Below are 19,066 nucleotides of genomic sequence, written 5' to 3' on the forward strand. Positions count from 1 at the left end.
GATCTATATCACAGTATATAGCCGTATTCACATATTTTCCTAATTTACCTTTTGGGATAGGTAATAATTATGATATTGACTGGCCTTGAGGGAGATACCAGATAAATATTGCCTGCACTGAAAGAATATTGCGACTTGGGCAATATTTTCTGGTATCTCCCTCGAGGCCAGTCAATATCATATAATTATCAGCACTGGTAAGATCACATAATATACGCCCTCTATCGGTCTGTCAGCTAATGGCGTCCGTATTTTGCCCATGAGCGTACTATGCGAAATCGCGGGAGTATGCCCTTTTAGCGTAGCTTCTATACTCTTGTACGTGTACGTGTACATTGTACATATGTGAAACCGTTCGGTTGGAGTTGTTTACAAAAATGATTGACAAAAGAATGCGCTTGTATTCAAAGCGTGCTTGTAATTGTTGAGTTCGCACGGCAAATGTTTGTTTATTGTGACATCAGAGCTGTTGCGATGGAACAAAAACTTTGAGTCAATCATGAGTTTAGCATGGGAGTCAATGGAAATGGGTGACGTCAGCCATGCGCTATCCATTTCTGCTCAAACAAAATTACACGGCTGACAGCCATAGCGTGTGATTGAATTTTTATCTGAAGGTCATGTGATAGGCAGTTTGACCAATCGGATGATACATTTTCTTTAGGTGTTGTATAATATTTATCAAAACATCCACATACAATACACTGTCTCTGAATGTGTGGCTTCAATGATTCAAGTTTGGAAAAAAAAAATGCTGATATTGTACAGTATGTGTATATCAGGGATATTTTCATATCTACTTTTGATATAACCCAGGGTACAATCAAAGATAGATATATCTTTTTTCTTTCTTGGTACACCTGTGGATGTCAAAGTTGCTGTTCACTGCTATTTAATACCATATTCAAAAGTTAAGAGTGGTAACTGACTGACTTGTACAAATGTAGCCTCCCGCTGGAATTAGGCATTGCCCAATGATTTATTTTGAGAAGTCGAAGCGCATTGAAATGCCCCTGGCTAGGCCCAAGCAGTGCCCTGTTGATGTTCCAGCGGTCACTGGCTTTACCTCTCACTGGTGACTTGGGCATATACAGATATGTAATACACAATCATCTGGGGTCTTCACCCTTTGCTTCCTCAGCTTTCTTTCATGCCTTTGTCGTTTTCATTCATGAAAATGACAGGAACATCAAGAACAAGAACAACAACAGCAAAAAAAAAAAAAAAATCTTGAAAACTTTGTAAAGAAATGTAGCTGTTTTCTCTAATGGAGCTTGTGAAACAGATCACCTCCTGTAACTCATGGTGGCTTTGATTTGACCTTGAATTGTGATCGCTTGATTAGGCTGACATCCAGGCACTGAGTGTGTTTTGCGCAGAGATATATGGAGGGTGTGTCCCTCTGGGATTCTAATTCTACTTTGAAATTTTTGTGGCAACTATCAACTGATGGATGCTTAAAAAACAACAGCAACAACAACAACAAACAAACAGTGGAGCCTGAGGGTAAATTGGCTTGAAAAAACCCCACAAAAACAAAAACAAAAAATGCTGCTCAGCTGCCTAGCATGCCATTTTTTTTTTTTTGGGGGGGGGGGGTGTAGTAAAACTTCCATTATGCTACTGTGTAGCTGTTGTCTGTGTGAAATGAAATAAAGCTCCTTTGCCAGCCCTGACTTGTTTTGTTTCTCTTTGCTTGATTTGATAGAGCTTCCAGCCCTGTACTTGTCCCCTAGAGTACCATCCAATGATGTGACTTCAGACTCGATCACCCTGAACTGGCTGGCGTGGCTGTCTGGTACCAATGCGGGAGATGGTCCAGTCATTGGGTACAAGGTTTACTACAGGGTCGCAGGTGATGGGTCAGAGTTCATGTCGGTGAGCACGTCTCCCATCGCAGGACTGACCACCACAGTGGGGAACCTTACCTTGGACACTGAGTATGAGTTTGCTGTGGCCGCTGTGAGACAAGGGGAAGGAGGTGTAGGACCTCTTAGCCCCAGCCTCACAGTGAGAACCAAATGTATCGGTAAGCTTGGAGGAATACTTCTTTCTTTCTTTTTTTTTTTCTTCCAGTATAATTTCTGAAGGGGAATAAAACTCAAATATATATCATCTGTGGATTGAAGGGCTGCAGAAATATAAGTAGAGCACATTGAGAAAGTTTGAGTAAAATTTGGCAATCTGTTCAAGAATTATGAACTCTTATGCCCCTGCGGCTGGATAAAAAAAGAAATAGAAGTACTCATGATGCTGTTATTAATTTAGACACTTTATTTAGTTTTATCAACCCAACAATGTATATTCATTCACAAAACTACAGGTTTAATTTCATCAATCGAATATCAAAGCAATATGCGCTGGATTTGGTGACCACGCATTGTTTTCTTCCCTGTCTTTATACTATATACATTGCACATTGCAAGGTGACACAACATTTGCTCCTGTATCAATGTTTGTGAGTAAAATTTATGTTTAAAGGTTCAAAAAAGTCTTGTTTAAAATCACAAATAATGAGTATTAATAATTTGTGAATGTATGTTCAAGATTACTTATAGTAAATCGAGGGGTCTCTAGGGACTGAATTGGGTGCCCTTCTTTACACTTTGTCTTTGAAACTGCATAGTCAAATTGTGACCCGCCACATCAAAAGGATCCGAAAGTCGCTGATGACTGAGCAGAGAGTCTAGAGTTTGAAGTCAGATCATCAAAATCTGTCAAAACCATTGACTTTCTCTTTTTGACATAATTTTGTAGTCTAATGTTTCGTCTATCATCTGTCAAAATTTAGAAGGTAAACGATCGAAGGAAAAGGACGAAATTAGTATTTTTCTGGGCCATGATTTTCTGAGTCTAAACGGAGCAGAAACGTGGCAGAAGATATGGATTTAGAGCTATAGACAGTCTTCACCCCTAGCAACAAGAGCTAATCTTATTGGTCAGTGTGTGGCATCCTGGTTTACTGATTGGTCGTGCGTAGGCCTCTGGCGCTAAGCTTGAATGAACATCATGGAGGTTGCTAGGGGCATACCTTCTGTTGTCAAGAGGTGAAAACTGTGTAATACCTCCCCTTGATCACATGTGTGGCGGAAGGAAAACTTTGAATGGGCTTTCTTGGAATGCCAATTTCTTTATAGAAAGCTTGACATGCTTTCTTAAAATGATTGATATCTCCACTACCGAATACTTTTGTGAGTCATGTTATGTATATGCGATTAAAGTGGAAGAGTAAGGAAATAATGTCATGTCATTTTTGAAAATTGCTGTCCCCTGACTTTCGGATCTTTTAGTTTCAGCGGGTCACAATTTGATAGATATTTTGTACTTTGTAGCAAGGCACGCAAGGCACGTTATCCACATTGCTGCTCTCCATCCAGGAGTATAAATGGGTATCCGGGAGGATGAGAATGTTAATGTTGGTTGATCAGTATGTGCACGCCTGTAAAATGGCGACTGGCTGGAATGCTCCCCAGGGAGTGGAGAGTGAGAACTGTCAGTGCTGGTGTGAAATAAGGTATCCAGACACTGGGGTAATAATAGTACATGTACATGTATGTATGCGCTTTGAGCACTCTATAGAGTGGTTTTATTATCATTATTATCATCATCATTATTATCATCATGAATATTATTAGCATTATTATGATTATGATGATGATGATGATGATGATTATCATCATTGTTATTATTATTATTATTATTATTATCATTATTATTATTATTATTATTATTATTATTATTATTATTATTGTTATCATTATTATTATTATTATTATTATTATTATAACTATCATTATTATTATTTTCACCAGTAAGATAGCATATATGAATGGACACCAAGCCCCCCGTAGGCCCTCAAAGCTGTCTGCCCCCACCCCAAGTTGGTACATATTTTATTGTACAAACTGTATGTTCTCAAGGTAATAGTCTGCAAGAATGCTTGGATTATGTGAACTGGCGATACCGGGGTGAGCACAAGACCCGCATTTCTCATGTTTTTTTTTGTGTGTGTTTTTTCTCTTTTGCTGGGGGGGGGGGTGGGTCATCATATGACATCTAGATATCAGGTTCTGTTAACTGTCAACTCTTGAAGTCTGACAAAAAAGCATGGAAAAACAATTCAACCTAATTTTTTTGTAAAATCAAAACCACATAATCTTGCAGGTGCAATGCATCAACTTTCTGTTTGGTCTTTCAGCTCCTTCTGCTGTCCCAAACTTGACCGTCAGTGACCGAGGCCTGAATAACATCACTGTAGTAGTGACGGTAAGGAATTTCACTGTGTACAAAAATTCCATGTGGAGCTGATGTTGCATCCATGTGATATAAATCTTGTTTAAGTGCCTCTCAATTCTGTGTGCACAACAGTTTTTACATTTCATTATGTGAACATGTACTTTGAGTCCAGTGCCCATGCAGTAGCATACAGTATATTTTTATGCCTCTGCCACGAAGTGGTGCCGGAGGCATTATGTTTTCGGGTTGTCCGTCCGTCCGTCCGTACGTCCGTACATCCGTCCGCATTCGTTTACGCGATAACTTGAGAAATATCGACTGGAATTTTACCAAACTTGGTCCAAGTATAAAGTGTGATGGGGCAATTACTTGATTAGATTTTGGGTGAAATCGGCCAAAGTCCAAAGGTCAGGGTCAAATTATGAAGTTGTATCCGTTTACGCGATAACTCAAGACTGGATCGAGCAAATTTCACCAAACTTTGTCCGAGGATAATGTATGATGGGACAATTATATGATTAGTTTTTTAGTGAAATCGTACAGAGGTCAAAGGTCAAAGATCAAGGTCAAATCCTAAAATTTATCTGTTTACGTGATAACTCAAAACTGGATGAAGCAGCTTTCACCAAACTTGGTCCAAGGATGATGTATGATGGGGCAATTAGTTGAGGAGATTTTAGTGACATTGGGAAGAGGTCAAAGGTCAAAAGGTCAAGGTCAAATGCTAAAAATGTTGCTATTTCCCCCAAATCTATGCAATGCCCGAAGGTATCTTATTGAAACTTAGTGTAGACATGTACTACTGTGTAAAGATTCTCAAGAGAGAGTTTCATGTCATAAGGTCAAAGGTCAAAGGTTAGGTGAAAATGTTGCAATTTCACTTTTCTCGCAAATGGTTCAATGTATCTTCATGGAACTTGGTACATGTACGACTGGCAGGGATTATCTAGGGAATTTAGGGGTCATGGGTCAATAGTCATGGGTCAAAGGTCAAGGTCAGTTCCTCAAAATTTTACTGTTTCCCTCATATACATGTATTTGTATATGCAATGCTTGCATTATTAGTTTTAAAACTTAATATTATACATACGTATTACCGAATGGAGATTCTCTGGGAAATTTCCAGCCAGAAGGTCAAAGATCAAAGGTTAAGGGTCAAAGGTTAGGTTTAAAAAAAAAAATCTATTTTGTGCTGTAATTACACTCTTTCGTCATACCTTGAAAATTACTTAATGCATAAACTTATGACAGGGTCGGTCAGAAGTCAAGTAAACGGTCAAATCCTCAATTCCCCAAATATGCATACGTGTACCTGCACTCTTAGACAATTGTAGCAAACCCAGTTTGAGGAAAGTGAACATTCAAGACATTTCTGACAAACCTGTCATATCAGTATTTTGCCAGTTATGTGAAACTGTCATCACACATTGTGAAGACATTGTACTATACAACTATTTGGAGAACCATGCATTATGGCGGAGGCATCAGTCGCCATAGTGACATTTCTAGTTCTTACTTTAGAACCAGCACAGCTCATCTCATTCATGTTTCTTTGAAAATGGGGTACATAGTTCGGGATTTTGCTTTACTGTGTCCTCCTTTTCCAACATCGAGTGGCATTTTACTTTCAAGAAATATGGAGCAAACGCAGACAGAAAAATAAAAGTGTCAAAAAAATCAGGCACAAGTATAAAGACTGATATAACATTTTAAAATATTATACATGTTTCAACAGTGATGGTTAGTTGAAGCAACACAAGCTAATTATACATGTATGTAGAGATGAGGCTCCATCAGCGCAAGTACATGAATGTGTGTTTGTTATTTCTGTCATATCCATTTTTGCAAAATTGCACAAATCACATTCTTAAGTTTAGTTTGTTCAAACCCCTCAAATTATAGGCAATTGCCCTGTGCCTTTACTACATTTACAGATGCAGTATTGTACAGTGTATAGATGTTGACAGTTAAGCACTGGACTGAGCATGATGTAGAACATGCCCCATTTGAAGAATATATACATTGTAATACATGTGGGGAAGGAAACAAGATTGGAATCTCTCAAAGAGTCAGTGATTGGCATTTGACTAATCTGCACGATATGAAATACAGTGTAATGTTGCCATTATTTTGATGTCTCTGATGTGCAGCTACCTGGTGAAGACTCTTGGGGTTGCAGCCAACTTACCATCATCTATGTATTGTACAGGCAAGATGGAGGAAATTGGAGGATCCTACATAAGTCTCCATCCGAGGAAATATTTGTTATCTCTGGTTTGCACGCATGCACACAGTATGACATTGCAGCTGCATATGCTAACAGGGATGGAACAAGTGGCTATTCCGAGATAATCCAGACCAGCACAGCAGTCCAGAGTGAGTGTGGTTTTGTTGTCTAATATGTCAAAACTCATGTCAGTCCCATATTAATGTGGCTACATGTAGTTTCTCCTACTGCATGTACTGGTTCTTATTTCTTGGCTTTTTGTTTTGTTTTGCTTTGTTTTTGCTTGGTATGATGATCAACAGGATGTGCAGTTTATTTTGCACCTATCCATGTTGATTACAATTTGTACACAATTTGCTATCATGGTGAATCTTATGAGTATAGTTAAAGTGACAACTTTAGTGTGAGAAGAATTTGGTAGGTGGACCTGTAGGTGAGTACAAAGCTGTTATAGAAATACTTTGATTCAATCATTTTTGTAATATACATAATTTGCATGCATCTGAGAAGCCACTTGTTCATTCATATGCTTTCAATTTTGTTCCTGTGTGTATATCGGACAGCAGTCAGCTTGCCATTTTGAACATCGCGTTTGAGATTTTCTACCCCTTGAAATCTCTTATTTTATTCTATAAATGTTCTTTACAGTGAAAATGGAGTGATATACTAGAAGTCTTTTGTGCTTTGGCTTATTATACGTACAATGTACATTGTAGTATACAATTGTAGTAGTATCCTATACTATAATACTCGAAGTTGTTGTTGTTGTCGCGGCCTTTATGTATTTCCTGTTTTATTTCGGCGTTGCTGGTTTCTCTATCTCCTCCCGAGCCGTCGGCTCCGGGCAGTTGCGACCGGTGCCGTCGGCCGCAGGAGAGTATCCTACATCGAATGGCGCGGGTTTCGTCCCCTCTCCGCCTCCGTGTCGACGTCGAGGACGAAAAAGAAAAATTAATTAGCAACATGCATAATGCATTTTTGTGCGTGACGAAAGAGCCGAGCGTTTCAATATTCACGGAACCTGCGCTGGCCTCCTGCTTTCTCGATCTTCTATCTTTTAGCTTGCAGAGACACTGGGGGATACTAAAGATGATGGTGCAGCGAACTCTCTGACATCTTCCGGCGGACGCGCGCGCGCGCACACACACAATGTACCTCGCAGAACTCTATACACACTCTACACTGTGTGTATATATAGTTCTGTGATGTACCTTTGCCTCCGCCTGTTACGTGTACTGAATGTATTGACGATGGTTACACGAATCTGTGTGTGCGTGATATGGACTACAAGGGCATTTACGTACAGTTCGCCATTTACTGAGTATATTGGCGTCCCCAAATGAAAACAACGAACGTTGGCTATGTATGTATTTTGCACAACTGCAGAATACTATATGCAGCTCAGGTACGTCATTTAGTTTGCTCGCCGTTTGCTCTCAAGTCTGGTGTCATTGTACGCAGACTGTTTAGGACGCGGCTAAATATATTTGCCGATCGTACCCTTACATATCAGATTACACGCGCAGCTGTGTCCATTCGTTTACTGCAGAGCTGCTGTAATCATACATATTCATAAGATGAGCGGACGTAGAGGAAAACCTCGCTTTGCCGACCGCCTATTTTTAAAATTGCAAGTGGAAATAGAATGTGTGGTTCTATGGTCTATCAAACCAAGCTTTGGTGACAAAAAAAGAGGGAGCAAATGAAGACGAATGCAGTGATGTATATATTCTTCTTTCTTCCATAACATGGGAAAAATATTAAAGAAAAAAAATACGAGGTCGAGAGAACCTACTCCCACGGGTGCCTATTAAACCTGATGACTATGATCTCCCCCTCCCCAAATAATAACAATGATGATAATAATAATAATAATGATAAGGATAATGATAATAATGATATAATAATAACAATAATAGGAGCAATAATTGTAGGCCTAATATTAATTATGATAATGTACAATCTGAAGCAGATGTAGTTCTATATTAATATGATATATCAAGCCAAGTTTTGGTGATTAAAAACAAAAAGGAGGGAGCAAAATTATGAAGACGAAAATATCTTATTTTTCTCTCATAACGTGGGGAAAAGAAACATGAAAAAAAAAACACAAAACAAACCGAGGCATTGAGACCAGCCGTGGATTCCCGCGGGTGCCCGCGTGGATGCAAGAGCAGGGGGTAATCAAAGTCATAGTGTTAATATCTTCCCGTTTCGACGGGAATAACCTGTGGGCAGAACTTTCGGGGAATCTCATTTGCGTTTTTGGTAATTTTTCCCTGAATGTTTTTGTTTTTTGCCCTGCGGAGGTGGAAATGTGTGTGTGCGTGAGGGGGGGGGGGAGGGGTGAGGGGCAACAAAACAACTGTTGGACTTCAACGGGTGCAAATAACCCCTCGAAACTCAAGTTCTATAATAAAAGCAAGTAGTGGCGGGAATGATCCCTACCAATGGACCGGATCGCCTGGCATATACAACAAAAATGTATTATAAAATTTCTGGGAAGGGTGGTCATTTAGAGGACAGCACAATTAACGAAAGAATGAGAAGACTTTTCTTTTTATTTCTTCAATAAAAATGTGCAAAATCGTATTATGAGAAAAAAAAATAAAACCCCTCAGACCCGTGGATTTCCACGGGTGCTGCTAGTTATATTATAATTGTAGTATACTCTTGTGAGGGTATTGCAAAGGAGCTGTGGCAAGCAAATGAAGTGATCAGTTCCTAATCAGGGGTAGTCTCTCAGTAGTGTGAGCCCAGAAGAAAGGAAAGTGAATGTGGCAATGTGTAGAATGGGGCACAAAGTATTATTACCACCACAAAGAGTCTTCTTTTGAACAAAAATATGCAGAAATCTGTGAAGAAGTCACAGGCATTTTAGTTTTGCATAGTGAGAAGTCTGCCTTTGCTGAAGATAAAGGCTCTTTGACTGTCTACACCTGCCAAGACCTGCACCAGCAGTGCCTACTCCAAAGACAGACCGTCAGGACTGTGTTTGAGAACAGCTTTTGTTCACCCTGGCCTCAGAAATAAGTCTTAGAGTGCCTGCTTGTGCTATTGAGCATATATTTAATTCTGGGGTGGCAATTATTGAGCATATCTACAAGATTGTTTATAAATCTGTAGGCCCTATGATATTCCCCATACAATGCAGTTTAAAATAGTTGGGAACCAGCAATGCAGTTTCGGTTCTTTAAGAGGCAAACAGAAAAAAAAAGAGAGCACCATCTGTGGGCTGGTAAAGTAAGAATTTGCAATGGAGTCTTACAATTAATGGAAAACATTTTGTCTAAATCTAATGCTGTTGCCTCACCATTTATAGAACCTGAACAAGTGGAAACGTTACAAAAGACATCTGGAAGTATGACTCAACTGGAGTTGACCCGCAAGACCCGCATTTCTCATGTTTTTTTTTTTGTGTGTGTTTTTTCTCTTTTGCTGAGGGGGGGGGGGGGGGTGGGTCATCATATGACATCTAGATATCAGGTTCTGTTAACTGTCAACTCTTGAAGTCTGACAAAAAAGCATGTTGTTAAATTGGTGTACATTTCCCAAATGAATGAATGATGAAATGAATGAATGAACTGATCTTGATTGAAAGGTTTGAAAAACAATTCAACCTAATTTTTTGTAAAATCAAAACCACATAATCTTGCAGGTGCAATGCATCAACTTTCTGTTTGGTCTTTCAGCTCCTTCTGCTGTCCCAAACTTGACCGTCACTGACCGAGGCCTGAATAACATTACTGTAGTAGTGACGGTAAGGAATTTTACTGTGTACAGAAATTCCATGTGTAACTGATGTTGCATCCATGTGATATAAATCTTGTTTAAGTGCCTCTCAATTCTGTGTGCACAACAGTTTTTACATTTCATTATGTGAACATGTACTTTGAGTCCAGTGCCCATGCAGTAGCATACAGTATATTTTTATGCCTCTGCCACGAAGTGGTGCCGGAGGCATTATGTTTTCGGGTTGTCCGTCCGTCCGTACGTACGTCCGTACATCCGTCCGCATTCGTTTACGCGATAACTTGAGAAATATCAACTGGAATTTTACCAAACTTGGTCCAAGTATAAAGTGTGATGGGGCAATTACTTGATTAGATTTTGGGTGAAATCGGCCAAAGTCCAAAGGTCAGGGTTAAATCATGAAGTTGTATCCGTTTACGCGATAACTCAAGACTGGATCGAGCAAATTTCACCAAACTTTGTCCGAGGATAATGTATGATGGGACAATTATATGATTAGTTTTTTAGTGAAATCGTACAGAGGTCAAAGGTCAAAGATCAAGGTCAAATCCTAAAATTTATCTGTTTACGTGATAACTCAAAACTGGATGAAGCAGCTTTCACCAAACTTGGTCCAAGGATGATGTATGATGGGGCAATTAGTTGAGGAGATTTTAGTGACATTGGGAAGAGGTCAAAGGTCAAAAGGTCAAGGTCAAATGCTAAAAATGTTGCTATTTCCCCCAAATCTATGCAATGCCCGAAGGTATCTTATTGAAACTTAGTGTAGACATGTACAATTTATTGTACTCCTGTGTAAAGATTCTCAAGAGAGAGTTTCATGTCATAAGGTCAAAGGTCAAAGGTTAGGTGAAAATGTTGCAATTTCACTTTTCTCGCAAATGGTTCAATGTATCTTCATGGAACTTGGTACATGTACGACTGGCAGGCATTATCTAGGGAATTTAGGGGTCATGGGTCAATAGTCATGGGTCAAAGGTCAAGGTCAATTCCTCAAAATTGTACTGTTTCCCTCATATGTATGTATTTGTATATGCAATGCTTGCATTATTAGTTTTAAAACTTATTATACATACGTATTACCGAATGGAGATTCTCTGGGAAATTTCCAGCCAGAAGGTCAAAGATCAAAGGTTAAGGGTCAAAGGTTAGGTTTTAAAAAAAAAATCTATTTTGTGCTGTAATTACACTCTTTCGTCATACCTTGAAAATTACTTAATGCATAAACTTATGACAGGGTCGGTCAGAAGTCAAGTAAACGGTCAAATCCTCAATTCCCCAAATATGCATACGTGTACCTGCACTCTTAGACAATTGTAGCAAACCCAGTTTGAGGAAAGTGAACATTCAAGACATTTCTGACAAACCTGTCATATCAGTATTTTGCCAGTTATGTGAAACTGTCATCACACATTGTGAAGACATTGTACTATACAACTATTTGGAGAACCATGCATTATGGCGGAGGCATCAGTCGCCATAGTGACATTTCTAGTTCTTACTTTAGAACCAGCACAGCTCATCTCATTCATGTTTCTTTGAAAATGGGGTACATAGTTCGGGATTTTGCTTTACTGTGTCCTCCTTTTCCAACATCGAGTGGCATTTTACTTTCAAGAAATATGGAGCAAACGCAGACAGAAAAATAAAAGTGTCAAAAAAATCAGGCACAAGTATAAAGACAGATATAACATTTTAAAATATTATACATGTTTCAACAGTGATGGTTAGTTGAAGCAACACAAGCTAATTATACATGTATGTAGAGATGAGGCTCCATCAGCGCAAGTACATGAATGTGTGTTTGTTATTTCTGTCATATCCATTTTTGCAAAATTGCACAAATCACATTCTTAAGTTTAGTTTGTTCAAACCCCTCAAATTATAGGCAATTGCCCTGTGCCTTTACTACATTTACAGATGCAGTATTGTACAGTGTATAGATGTTGACAGTTAAGCACTGGACTGAGCATGATGTAGAACATGCCCCATTTGAAGAATATATACATTGTAATACATGTGGGGAAGGAAACAAGATTGGAATCTCTCAAAGAGTCAGTGATTGGCATTTGACTAATCTGCACGATATGAAATACAGTGTAATGTTGCCATTATTTTGATGTCTCTGATGTGCAGCTACCTGGTGAAGACTCTTGGGGTTGCAGCCAACTTACCATCATCTATGTATTGTACAGGCAAGATGGAGGAAATTGGACGACCCTACAGAAGTCTCCATCCGAGGAAATATTTGTTATCTCTGGTTTGCACGCATGCACACAGTATGACATTGCAGCTGCATATGCTAACAGGGATGGAACAAGTGGCTATTCCGAGATAATCCAGACCAGCACAGCAGTCCAGAGTGAGTGTGGTTTTGTTGTTTAATATGTCAAAACTCATGTCAGTCCCATACTAATGTGGCTACTTGTAGTTTCTCCTACTGCATGTACTGGTTCTTATTTCTTGGCTTTTTGTTTTGTTGTACTTTGTTTTTGCTTGGTATGATGATCAACAGGATGTGCAGTTTTTTTTTGCACCTATCCATGTTGATTACAATTTGTACACAATTTACTATCATGGTGAATCTTATGAGTAAAGTGAAAGTGGCAACTTAGTGTGAGAAGAATTTGGTAGGTGGACCTGTAGGTGAGTACAAAGCTGTTATAGAAACACTTTGATTCAATCATTTTTGTAATATACATAATTTGCATTCATCTGAGAAGCCACTTGATCGTTCATATGCTTTCAACTTTGTTCCTGTGTGTAAATCAGACAGCAGTCAGCTTGCCATTTTGAACATCGCGTTTGAGATTTTCTACCCCTTGAAATCTCTTATTTTATTCTATAAATGTTCTTTACAGTGAAAATGGAGTGATATACTAGAAGTCTTTTGTGCTTTGGCTTATTATACGTACAATGTACATTGTAGTATACAATTGTAGTATTATAATTGTAGTATACTCTTATGAGGGTATTGCAAAGGAGCTGTGGCAAGCAAATGAAGTAATCACTTCCTAATCAGGGGTAGTCTCTCAGTAGTGTGAGCCCAGAAGAAAGGAATGTGAATGTGGCAGTGTGAAGAATGGGTCACAAAGTATTACTACCACCACAAAGAGTCTTCTTTTGAACAAAAATATGCAGAAATCTGTGAAGAAGTCACAGGCATTTTAGTTTTTCATAGTGAGAAGTCTGCATTTGCTGAAGATAAAGGCTCTTTGACTGTCTACACCTGCCAAGACCTGCACCAGCAGTGCCTACTCCAAAGACAGACCATCAGGACTGTGTTTGAGAACAGTTTTTGTCCACCCTGGCCTCAGAAACGAGTCTTAGAGTGCCTGCTTGTGCTATTGAGCATATGTATGTATTTATTTCTGGGGTGGCAATTGAGCATTTATCTACAAAATTGTTTATAAATCAGTAGGCCCTATGATATTCCCCATAGAATGCAGTTTAAAATAGGTGGGAACCAGCAATGCAGTTTCTGTTCTTTAAAAGGCAAACAGAAGAAAAAGAGAGCATGATATGTGGGCTGGTAAAGTAAGAACTTGCAATGGAGTCTTACAATGGAAAACACTTGTCTAAATCTAATGCTGTTGCCTCACTGTTTTTAGTACCTGAACAAGTGGAAGCATTACAAAAGACATCTGGAGGTATAACTCAACTGGAGTTTAGTTGGACCACAGCAGAATCATCCTGTGCTGCAGACTACTTCATCATACGTTACACTCTGCATAGTAAGAAGGCCTGTTCTACCCCTGAGACCAACCCTATTCAACAGGAGAGGAATACAACAGAGCTAACCTACACTCTGTCAGACCTAGAGGCCTACTCCTGGTACAACATCTCTCTGGTGGCTGTGAACAGTGCCGGGGAGAGTCCCGAGGTAGCGACTTCAGCAGACACGAGTAAAGGAAGTGAGAAACATTATTGTGATATTTTGATGATATGGCAAGAGGATAATTAAATCCTGTATGAACAAATTTGTTCCAGTAAAGTGTTGAAAGTCAGAGTTTGATAAAGGTAGAACATTAGTTAAAGACAGATTTTAGCAGGTGATATTTGTTTGTCATTTGTACACGTTTTGTGTGGTACATGTAGGTAAACTCTTTACATTTTCAATTTCTTCTTTAAAATCCAAAAATCCATGGTCAACTCTCAACAAAGTTTAGCAAGAATCTTTCAGAGGCAAGGAATTTGATATGATTATTGATAAAAATGGTTACCATGAGAAGTCCTCAAGGCACCTATGTTATCAGTACATAAGTTTTGCAGAGCTTCTTTTCCATCAGATTCAGAATGAGGACAACTGAATCGTGTTGCATTAATAGGTACTTTTAGAAAATGCAGATGCTCGCAGTTTTGGCTCAATGGTGCATTTAACTATTACAGAGGTTAACATGTTTGGGTGTCATCTCAATTGCAGACATTAATGTTTTCGTTTTCATTAAAATGCATAAATACATTTGAGCAAAAGGTGACAGCATTGACAGATATTCATGAGATTCATATCACTTAAGATGCAGAGACTCCAACCATCTTTTGACATTTGCAAGGACCGGGTCAAAGGCATGATTTACCATTTGCAGATGAAACAAAACCCAGCATTAGTGCTTCAAAATAGTTCTAAAATGTGATTTTGGGATAGAAACAAACAATGTAAAAAATTGAACCAGTATAATCAATGTTAAGTATTGTTAAATACACAGAATGTGAACAACAGTTATGATAAGAATGTTTCCAGAGTAAACCATCTACAGTTATGTTTTGATGAGAAAAATAGAGAGATATCCCTATATCTTAGGCTTTATTGCAAAGAGAAGTGATATCTTAAACATATATATTTTTTTAATAACTGCTCCCAAAGGTAAACAGGACCTTTAATACAGAGTGAAAAACAGACAGCCGTACGTTGCATACTACATGTAGCTGTGCTGCTATGAAGCACCGTGTGATGTCACAGCCTAAACAAATCTGACAGTCAATGGTGCCAGTGTATGGTGGAGAATGAGTCCTTTAACACTAATATAATATGGACTGGCCTTGATGGGGATACGTTGTTTATTGCCCAGACTAGAATTGTATTGCACTCGTCTTCGACACGGGCAGTACAATTCTAGTGAGGGCAATTGATGTTGTATCCCCCAAAAGTAGACAGTCCATATTATTACAATTTTATTATTATTACCCAATTAAGGTATCTTCGAGCAGTATAACTTAAATCATTACAGTGTAAACTTCCCAATTTACGGTAACAAAATCCACACGGCGCCAGGTAAAACCCTACACCACTGCACTCAACTACACCCACATGCTTGCTCACAACCCTTATGCAAAATTCAAGTACGCGACACGCTCACACAGTCGCAGCGATCATCCTCTATTTTTACGTGCTAACGTACGGGACTTTGCCCTCTGTCGCAAAACTCAGGTAACGGATCTTTGGTCAGCGAGTAACAGCCAGCACACTCGATCAAACACATGCCTACATATGGTGCAGCGATCGTCCCCTAATTTTACATGTTAATGTAAGGGAATTTGCTCGTCATTGCAAAACCTTCCTGCGAGAAACTGGCATCAACAGCAAATTTTCATCATCTGGAGCTCGAGTGTCCATATGCTAGCGGTTTGTGCATATTTTCTCTCTGTGATTGACCGGAGTGTTAACATGCAAAGTTAATGGCGAAACCCGGAAGAAGAAAATACCCACTAATATTGCCCGCTGGAAACTGGTGGTTTCCCGGCCAATTGCCCAGCCAAACTACCGTATATGGGTAGTAATTATATAATATTGGATGGCCTTGAGATTAATACAAGGAAATATTGGACGAGCTATGCACAAATATTGGACGAGTCGAAGACGAGTCCAATATTTTGCTTAGGGAATCCAATATTTCCTTGTATTAATCGAAAATAGGACATCCAATATTATCATTATTATCCTACAGAGGATTTTAGCAAAGAATATTTTCACTTACCCTTTCTGTTTCCGAGTGCTGTATGGTCTCCTACTTAGCTACTGTACTTGATCCTGACATGGGGTATGGTACACTCTTCAGTACAAGTTAATCTACATGTACTTCATTCCCTGATAAAACAGTGATCTATGTATCCATGGTAGCCGTCATGTTACTGTTAGGCCAAGATCTAGCTAATTTACACCAGAATTAGATGTTCTTGTATCCGAGATCTGAGACACAAGTCACGTCACATCTACCGTAGATCGTGAAAGATCGAATTAGTCGTACTGTAGTCCTATGGCCTACTGTACTTAGTATACACATAACGTAACATGCATGCAAATGCAAGCGGCGGTGGCCAGCTACATGTATTTGTATATTGCACGCGGGCTATCTAGCAGTAGCGCTGAGCTGATCAATCGTCGCCTTCACCAAAAACAAAAAAAATAATAAAATGCAACTTGTTTTCATTAAACCTAAATTTAATTTCCTGGTATGAAAGTGATATTTTGAAAAATTGTATGCAAAACAATTTCAACTAATTGATATATGAAATTTGTTTGTATAAACACAGGATTTTAGAAAAAACAATATTTTAGTTAATTCGTGATTGACCAATCACAGACGTTTTTACTTCATATTTCTGGTCATCTCGTATATATCTCAGCCAATCACGGTGCAGTTTATGAAAACTTTGGGGAATCCCCCTCTTGCCGTCCAATATTTTAAATATTGGTCGCCTCGGCAAAAAATATTGGTCGAGTTCAACAAACTTTCTAAGTGGGTCGGAGGTTATGATGTTCGTCGACAAAATAACACTTGTATTTAGGCTCTAAAAATCCTCTGTATGGATAATAATATAAAATATCTCATCTAGTGTAAAATCCTCTTGTTGCTTTCCAGAGCCACCTACAGTGACCAATATCAAGATTGACCCATCCATCACTTCACCGACAAGTATTGGATTCACCTGGGACAGCCTGTCCTGCCAAAATGTTGGGGGTCGGTTTTGGTACTACTACGCCCGGATCTACAAGAAGGGAGAAGCGAAGAGAGCTAGCACTCTGCCGGACAGCAGGATGAAGCGATTCTATAACCGCAGTGATTCTTCTGTAGTCTTTGATAATTTGGATCCCTGCACAAAATATGAGCTGGATATCTCTGCTGTCAATTATGGGGGCTCAGGGGAGGTTGCATCAGCCCCGGGAAACACGCGTGTTACCTGTAAGTATAATTGGAGCCTGTTTAATAGTCGGTCCATTTCCCATTGGTACTAATTAAGTAATGATTTTTTAAATATGAGCATGTCATCTTTATACCCCCACCCACACATAGTGTGTAGGGGGGGGGTATATAGGAATCACTCTGAGGTCGGGTGGCCGGTCGGTTGGTCGGTCGGGTGGTCGGTTGGGCGGTCAGGCGGTCGGGCGGTCGGTCCGTTGCAAAATCTTGTGGATCGAACTCCTCTCTCATTTTTTGAGCAATCGACCCCAAATTTGGCATGTGTGACCACTATCAAAGGTAGATGTGCAAGACACCTGTAATGCGTTGCCATGGCAACGGCATATTTTTATAAAAACTTGTGGATCGAACTACTCTCTCATTTTTTGACCAATTTACCCCAAATTTAGCATGTGTGACCGCTATCAAAGGTAAATGTGTAAGACACCTTTTTCGTTAATATCGCATAATGCGTTGCCATGGCAACGGCAAATTTTCATAAAAACTTGTGGATCGAACAACTTTTGCATTTTTTGAGCAATTAACTTCAAATTTGGCATGTGTGACTGCTACCACAGGCCGATATGCAAGACACCTTTTTCATGAGTATTTCATACTGTGTTGCCATGGCAACGGCAGATTTTCATAAAAATCTTACAAAATGTTGTGGATCGAACTACTCTCTCAATTTTGAAACAATTCAGTTTGACGTTGGGATATGTGATCAATGTAATGTATAGTTGTGCCAAAAATCTTGTGTGTGCGTTCAAAAATCTGTTACTATGGCAACAGCTGTTTTTTTTTACCAATCATACAAAAATGTGTGGATTAATCTAACTCCTTCAGTTTTTAAGCATTTGGCTAAAAAATTGGCACATATGTGACCACTATGGTACGTAGATGTGCGTACTTACTCTTTCGTCATTGTTGATCAATGCGTTGCCATGGTAACAGCATAGTTTGAATGAAAATCATGCGAAAATATTGTGGATTCAGATAACTCCCTCAGTCTTAGAGCATTTGGCTTGAAATTTGGCACATGTGACCACTATAGTATATGGATGTGTAAAGTTAATCTTTCGTCAGTGATAAACAATGCGTTGCCATGGTAACAGGTTTTTTTGAATCAAAAAGGATACAGAAATATTGTGGATTCGGCTAACTCCCTAAGTCTGTGAGCATTTAGCTTGAAATTTGGCACACATAACCACTGTGGTGCAAAGATGTGTAAACTTAATCTTTCGTCAGTGGTGATCAGTGTGTTGCCATGGTAACGGCATATTTTGAATGAAAATCATAGAAAAATATTGTGGATTCAGTTAACTCCCTCAGTTTGTGAGCATTTGGCTTGAAATTTGGCACATGTGACCACTATAGTACGTAGATGTGCATACGTAATCTTTCACCATTGTTGATCTGTGTGTTGCCATGGTAACAGCATATTTTGAATGAAAATCATGCAAGAATATTGTAGATTTAGTTAACTCCCTCAGTCTTTGAGCATTTGGCTTGAAATTTGGCACATGTGACCACTATAGCATATAGATGTTCAAACTTAATCTGTCATTAGTGTTGAACAATGCGTTGCCATGGTAACAGCATTTTTGTCACCAAAAAGCATATAAAGATACATGTATTGTGGATTCAGCTAGCTCACTCAGTCTTTGAGCAT

The 19,066-nt window shown here is 39.0% G+C and overlaps 1 protein-coding gene across 1 annotated transcript in view; it reads left to right on the forward strand.

Moving 5' to 3' along the window:
• Positions 1 to 19,066, forward strand: part of LOC139716865 (receptor-type tyrosine-protein phosphatase F-like) — a 98,211-nt gene that overhangs the window by 39,812 nt on the left and 39,333 nt on the right. Inside the window, exons 8-12 of the mRNA XM_071628393.1 lie at positions 1,709 to 2,010; positions 4,165 to 4,266; positions 12,353 to 12,578; positions 13,828 to 14,130; positions 17,077 to 17,397. Coding sequence (XP_071484494.1) covers positions 1,709 to 2,010; positions 4,165 to 4,266; positions 12,353 to 12,578; positions 13,828 to 14,130; positions 17,077 to 17,397 — 1,254 coding nt within the window. The remainder of the gene's footprint in view (positions 1 to 1,708; positions 2,011 to 4,164; positions 4,267 to 12,352; positions 12,579 to 13,827; positions 14,131 to 17,076; positions 17,398 to 19,066) is intronic.

The sequence above is a fragment of the Diadema antillarum genome, unplaced genomic scaffold (genome assembly GCF_040938485.1).
Source record: "Diadema antillarum isolate AM-2024a unplaced genomic scaffold, OU_Dant_1.0 scf00000071, whole genome shotgun sequence".
NCBI lineage: Eukaryota > Metazoa > Echinodermata > Echinoidea > Diadematoida > Diadematidae > Diadema > Diadema antillarum.